This window comes from Carassius carassius, chromosome 10 (genome assembly GCF_963082965.1).
Source record: "Carassius carassius chromosome 10, fCarCar2.1, whole genome shotgun sequence".
Lineage (NCBI taxonomy): Eukaryota > Metazoa > Chordata > Actinopteri > Cypriniformes > Cyprinidae > Carassius > Carassius carassius.
The window spans coordinates 31,270,768-31,278,363 of record NC_081764.1 but is presented as its reverse complement, the minus strand read 5'-3'; the positions used below and the strand labels follow the sequence as shown (position 1 = coordinate 31,278,363).

Here is a 7,596-nt window from a genome sequence, read left to right as displayed (position 1 = left end):
TGATCTTGTTGACAGAACGAAGCGTAGTGATTGGAACAGCTGGGAGGATCGCTGATGTGTTCATGCTGATCTTTTGAAACCATTATTCCTTGAGTCATCCACCCTACAGAGAGTAGAGAAACAAGTTCATTAATCACTGTGGAGATGAAGTGAGTTTGCAGTGTCTGAAAGAGTGAGGTGCACAAGTGTGGAGATTTACAAGAGTGATTTATGCACAAGTGTGGTGAGAATCAAACGACTGTGTCTCTTCTGAAACTTTGATGGATGAATATTGACTTGTGACTGTGAAGATTCCTCCAAATTGATCTGTCTAAGCTGTGTCCAGGTTCCCACTCGAGTGGACGGTGTGAAGGGAAAGCGCTAAACGCACTCCGAGTATCACGCTCCACGAGCACTGTCTCTCACGTCCACGAAAGTCCAGTTTCACAAACTCCCCAAACGACGCCGCTCCGCTACGCACGGAATGAGAGCAAAGGCGGGTAAATTACCAAAGTCCTGTATCACTTGTTATTGCCTGATCTACCGTTATTGTCTGTCCCTCAGAAGAGGTGAGGAAGCTGCTGTCATTCGATCGGCTGTTCTATGAACACGTACACAAGCCGAGTCTGAGCCCCGTCACTGTCTGTTCCTCTGAAGAGGTGAGGAAGCTGCTGTCATTCGATCGGCTGTTCTATGAACACGTACACAAGCCGAGTCTGAGCCCCGTCACTGTCTGTTCCTCTGAAGAGGTGAGGAAGCTGCTGTCATTCGATCTACAGTTCTATGAACACGTAAACAAGCCGAGTCTGAGCCCCTTGCCCCCTCAGTTCCTCTTCCCAAACCGGGTTCCAGCCACAAACATTCTCAGCACTGTTTTTGTTGTTTTAAATTAATAAAAGAAACTTACCTTTTAAAGTCATTCTGTTGTCCGCCTCTTGGTGCCCTCTGGTGTCTGCTCCTCCGGAGTGTGGTAATTGTCCCTCGGCCCTAACATCGGTTACAATGCTATCCCAGGCAGAAGAGAGCATCCGGCTTGAGGGGACTCCTCCAACCTCCACTATTGTTTGGATGATTGTTTTTTGTAGACCAAGTGCATCACTCAGTCGCACTCCACCCCAGTTCCTTTCTTGCACAAGTGCACAAGGAGCTGATGAAATCGTGGAAGGCAATGGCATTGGCCTTTTTTTAATTATGTCAGAGGTGTCTGAGCTCCCGAGTGCAACATTGACACAACGTCTACATTCCCTCCGTCAGGGAATGAAGGTTACCATACGTAACCAAGAAGTTTTCATATGGTTGATGAGTTAAACGATGGCTCACTGCTTTTTTCATCTTCATCTTCCAAGATGAAAGCCACATATTTTCAACAAAAAAAAGGTTCTCTAGCTAAGCTAATATATATATATATATATATATATATATACCTTATGAAACAAACTGCTGTATTAAATCTGTAATTATTCTGTACATCAGTCTTAATGACACTAATTTGTTTGTCTAGCAAGGAGCCAGCTTCAGTAAATGTAGATCTTTTTCTGATATTGTTCCAAATTTGTATCCGTTTAAATGTATTTTTGGCTTATTCAGCCCAATAGTCTTTGACAGCCTTTTTGCTCCTGGAGACCAAAGCAGAGCAAATGAGGGTTTTTTGATTAAATGATTTGTCTCTTTGTATATCTCTTTTTTTACATTTCACTGTCTTTTTTTTTTGGATTAGTGGGCCAAGAACTGCTCAATAGAGCTCATTGATTTTGTTGAATTTTTTTATTTTTTTTTATTTATTTTGCAAGACCCGTCCAAACCTGATGCTTTAGGGGCCCTACATAATAGAGAAAACACTGATGGAGCATGTGATGGTTTGTAGTGTGTAAAATGCATTTTGAAAGAAAAAAATCATGTACTGTACGTTTGAAATCGAGTGTGAATACAGCAAACTACACAACTGGACATGTCTCTCTTAACTTTTCATTGGTTATTCTCATCTTTATGTTTAAATGATTCTTTATTTTCTCTGCTTTCTCTGATAATTGTCCCCATTGAAATTCAGCTGAAATGAAGACATTATGGCATACATAACATGATAAAATGATGCAAAAGATGTTGTATTTAAAGGGCTGTTCATACCAAGTGGTATAATTTGCAGTAGTTGTATTTTCTTCCATCGTCAGCTTTTTGTCAGCAGTCTCTGTCAGTCATGGTGCCCTAAATTGCCCACTCTCAACAAAAACAAATGACTTCTTGTCAAACTGTTGCTGCAAATTGCTGCTAACACACCTTAATTATGAATCTTGCCAAAAAGGACAGATCTGTCCCGTTACTATTACAAAAAAAATGATGTCAAAGCTGATAGCCTTTGTGAGCAGTTCTCAGACAAATGGCACAGCTGTGTTCTGGATGTTCCGAATGTTTTAGAATTTTTTATTTGTCAAAGGGTCCTGTAAAAAAAGTTTTGTACAAAAATATTAAGCAGCAAAAATGTTTACAACATTTATTTATATATATATATATATATATATATCAGTACTGTGCAAAAGTCTTAGACCACTAGTATTTTCACCAACAAAAATGTTATTTATTTCTATCTTTGGCTGTACTGCGTCAGTAGTAAATATCAGTTTACATTTACAAACATTTTTTTTCCATTAAATGTAATAATCCAGTGAGATTTTTGTTTGCACAAGGTGTCTGACAACAGCCAATGCTCCACACAGAGATCTGATCTCACCATCATCATCAGTTTGTCTAGAATAACATGAAGAAACAGAACAAACTGAGACAGACTAAATCTAGAAGAACTGTGGCAATGTCTCCAAAACGCTTCAAGAAACCCTGCAAAGCTACAGTACTGCGCAAAGTTTAGGCACTTGTGTAAAAATACTGTAAAGTGAGGATGCCGTCAAAAATAATGCCATTCTATTAACTTAACTAAATTAAATCAACATTTGGTGTGACCACACTAAAAAAGCTTTTGTCCTAGGTGCACTTGCGCATTGTTTTTCAGGTAGTTTGCAGGTAAGTTTCTTGAAGTGTCTTGGAGACATTGCCACAGTTCTTCTGGATTTAATCTGAAGTTTAATCTTAATACTGAAGCTGGCGAACGATCTCAGCGTCAGCCCGGAAAGAGAGGAACTAACTGATTTGTTCACACAGCGCTCATTCCGGGACTGAACCCGGCATTGGTACTAGGTCCCTGACCCGGGATCAATTCCGGGACGTGTTTCCATTGCCTGGCGACCCGGCAATATTCCGGCAATTTTCCGGGTCCAATGTGCAGTGTGAAAGGGGCTTTAGTTTTTTTCTGTTTCTTCATGTTATTCTAGATAGACTGGATGATGGTGAGATCAGATCTCTGTGTGGAGCACTGGCTGTTGTCAGACTCCTTGTGCAAACAAAAATCTCACTGGATTATTACAATTAATGGCAAAAATAATGTCTGGAAATGTAAACTGATATTTACTACTGACAAACTACAGCAAAATATAGAAATAACTGATTTAAAACCATTCTTTGTTGGTTAAAATACTAGTGGACTAAGACTTTTGCACTGTACATTTTATATATATATATATATATATATATATATATATATATACAGGTGCTGGTCATATAATTAGAATATCACCAAAAAGTTTATTTCACTAATTCCATTCAAAAAGTGAAACTTGTATATTATATTCATTGATTACACACAGAGTGATACTGTATATTTAAAATGTTTATTTCTTTTAATTTTGATGTTTATAACTGACAACTAAGGAAAATACCAAATTCAGTATCTCTGAAAATTAGAATATAACTTAAGACCAATACAAAGAAAGGATTATTAGAAATCCTGGCCAACTAAAAAGTATGAAAATGAAAAGTATGAGCATGTACAGCACTTAATACTTAGTTAGGGCTCCTTTTGCCTGAATTACTGCAGCAATGCGGCGTGGCATGGAGTCGATCAGTCTGTGGCACTGCTCAGGTGTTATGAGAGCACAGGTTGGTCTGATAGTGGCCTTCAGCTCTTCTGCATTCTTGGGTCTGGAATATCACATCTTCCTCTTCCCAATACCCCATATATTTTCTATTGGGTTAAGGTCAGGCGAGTTTGCTTGAAAATTAAGAACAGGGATAGCATGGTCCTTAAACCAGGTACTGGAAGATTTGGCACTGTGTGCGGGTGCCAAGTCCTATTGGAAAATGAAATCTGCTTCTCCATAATGTTTGTCAGCAGCAGGAAGCATGAAGTGCTCTAAAAATTCCTGGTATATGGCTGTGTTGACCTTGGACCTCACAAAACACAGTGGACCAACACCAGCAGATGACATGGCACTGCAAACCATCACTGACTGTGGAAACTTTACACTGGACCTCAAGCAACGTGGATTGTGTGCCTCTCCTCTCCTCTCAGAAGCGAGATGCTTCTTACGCTGTCTGTTGTTCAAGAGTGGGTTAACACAAGGAATCTGACAGCTGAAACCCATGTCTTGCATATGTCTTTGATTAGTGGTTTTTGAAGCACTGACTCCAGCTGCAGTCCACTCTTTGTGAATCTCCCCAACATTTTTTAATGGGTTTTGTTTCACAATCCTCTCCAGGGTGCGGTTATCCCTATTGCTTGTACTCTTTTTTTTCTACCACACCTTTTCCTTCCCTTCGCCTCTCTATTAATGTGCTTGGACACAGAGCTCTGTGAACAGCCAGCCTCTTTTGCAATGACCTTTGTGTCTTGCCCTCCTTGTGCAAGGTGCCAATGGTCATCTTTTGGACTACTGTCAAGTCAGCAGTCTTCCCCATGATGGTGTATCCTACAGATCTAGACTGAGAGACCATTTAAAGGCCTTTTCAGGTGTTTTGAGATTGATTAATTATCTGATTAGAGTGTGGCACCAGGTGTCTTCAATATTGAACCTTTTCACAATATTCTAATTTTCTGAGATACTGAATTTGGGATTTTCCTTAGTTGTCAGTTATAATCATCAAAATTAAAAGAAATAAACATTTGAAATATATCAGTCTGTGTGTAATGAATGAATATAATATACAAGTTTCACTTTTTGAATGGAATTAGTGAAATAAATAAACTTTTTGATGATATTCTAATTATATGACCAGCACCTGTATATATATATATATATATATATATATAGTGTGACGTGTGGCCCAAGCACTCATTAGCGTTGCCCTGGAAACAGAGCAGACACACCTGCACCTGCTCATTACGGGCTGAGTGGTCACACCTGCAGCCCATTGGAAACGGGCTTTATAAGCAGCGTCGTCGAACACAGAGGTGAGAGACCGGCCAGCCCGCTAAAGACATGGATCTCACGGACCCACACAGCACTGCGCACCAAAGGAGGAAGAGAAGGCTGAGCACTGAGCACCAGAAACCCCTCACGTTGGCTATTTTTCCCTACACCACCTCAATAAAATCCATCCTTCGGAGAACTTACCTTGACCCTCGTGTCGTGTGCTTCTTCACCCCGTCACAATATATATATATATATATATATATATATATATATATATATATATATATATATATATATATATATATATATTGCTTAAATTTATTAGACGTAAGGGTAAGGTTTGTGCCACAGCTGCCCTAACCTACCATTACTGGTGATTACCAAATTGTTGTGTTTCTGTAATGTTTTATCCATCAGTATTATCCCGGGAACAATCTTCAGATACCTGACAGCTGTCATGGGTTGTGCTATTGGGGTAATGGGGCCTAAAGTGTGCCAAAACATGCCAACACCGCCGGCCTTTGTGCATCCAACATTGGATCAGGGTGCCACAGCCTCTGTTGGTAATCACAACAGGAGTCTTGATTCGTCAGACCAGGCCACTTTTTTCCAATCTCCCACAGTCCAATCTTGATGGTCTTGGGCCCATTTCATGCTCTGTTGGTGATGTCATGCAGTTAGCATGGGAATCCAGTTGGGTGGTTGTGTACACAGGCCCATACGCAAAATGAGATGAACTGTGAGCTGTGACACATTGCCCTGGTCACCCCTTTTGTAGCTGCTGGTGATCTGTCTCGCTGTGACCCTGTGGTTGCTGTGAGCAATGCACAAAAGTCTCGGCTCCCCTCTGGCATGAATGAGCTGCGGACGACACACGGTTCATCGTTTGGCCATTTGTGCACCGCTTTTAATACATACATGCTTTTTAATACATTCGTCCTTTATCTGATACAGCACACTCACACATTTCTACATTGAAGAAAGGGATTGTCAATTGTATTTGTCAGTAAATAAGTTAAATTAAATAGAAAAATATTCTGAAAGAAAAAAGTAACTGAAGCATTATTTTTTTAGCAGAATAAGACAAATCAATATGTCACATCCAAAGGGAATTAAATAGACCTGTTACTCGTGCCAATTTGGATTATATAATGAGTGACTTTGAGTCTTACCCGCAGCATCTTTACGTAGGCGCAGTTGGAACATTTGGAGTGCCATGGGGATTAGAGGAATGAGTGAGCTGATAGGATATCTCTTTCTTAACTAATTCTCACATCTTTCATCCTGGGCTCTGACACCCCGGGCTGCTTATTGACATATTGAACCTGTGTGTGGAAGTGTGAAAAAGCTCACCAGATGCAATGGATGCCAGATCCTCGAAGGATAAGGGCATGGGTCAAACTCCTCTTTGCCCACAAGAAGAAAATCCGCTGACAGAGCTGGAGGTCTTTCTCTTCCTTCAGGGCTCCTTCACTTGAAGCATCATCATCACCACAAAGTTCTCCTGAGAAATCTGCACAACTAGCCACAGTCGATGAGGTGCCCAAGGATCAACTATCAACTGTTGTTTGCATTCTCAGAAGATGACAATGAGACTCTGCTTCTTTCTAAGATGGTCGGGATGACACACAAATGCTGATTTTGACACATTGACTGCGCTGTAGTTTTTCCAAGGGTTTGAGGAACAATTTGTGTGAATGACGGAAAGTACACTCATAGTCTCCCAGCCACAGATGGATTTGTCCATGTGGTGAATGGGCCACTGTATCGTATTTGTCATTTTTGGTAAATGTCATACTGACTTTGACATAACATTTTTGAAAGAGCATCTGTGAAGCTAAATTTAAGATGTTGTCAGTGTTTGACGTTTACGCTTACACAGATAAAATGGTAAACTCTTAAAAATAATTGTTCTCTATTGGCATTTGTAGTTCCTTGAAGAACCTTAATCATCCATGGAAACCTTCCATTGCACAAAAGGCTCTTTATAGATCTTCTTGTAAATTTAACTGTTTCATCTGGTAAATATATCACGCTATAACTAGTATTAATACTATAAAGTACTATTACTAGAAGTTATTGAATAATGCACACTATATACTATAAACCATCTACCATTATATAAATCAGTAGGCATGAGGTAATGACTGCAAATAGTTACATAATGTTGTATGTCAGTGATTTTTTTTTAATGCAATATTGTTTTAAAACGTTTTAACTACTATCAGAGCAATTCAAATAATTAGTGTCATCCACTAATTATGCATGAGACTTATGACTTGATTTGTGGGAAATCTGCAAATAACTGTAATATGAAAAATAATTTGTAATTTTGTAACAAAAAAAGAGAGAGAGAGAGAGAGGAGAGAGAGAGAGAGAG

The 7,596-nt window shown here is 39.6% G+C and overlaps 1 protein-coding gene across 1 annotated transcript in view; it reads left to right on the top strand.

Annotated features, from left to right (window-relative positions):
- Positions 1-463: 463 nt before the first annotated feature.
- Positions 464-7,596, top strand: part of LOC132151439 (uncharacterized) — a 51,289-nt gene continuing 44,156 nt past the window's right edge. Inside the window, exons 1-5 of the mRNA XM_059559539.1 lie at positions 464-479; positions 544-770; positions 2,981-2,991; positions 5,634-5,779; positions 5,995-6,093. Coding sequence (XP_059415522.1) covers positions 464-479; positions 544-770; positions 2,981-2,991; positions 5,634-5,779; positions 5,995-6,093 — 499 coding nt within the window. The remainder of the gene's footprint in view (positions 480-543; positions 771-2,980; positions 2,992-5,633; positions 5,780-5,994; positions 6,094-7,596) is intronic.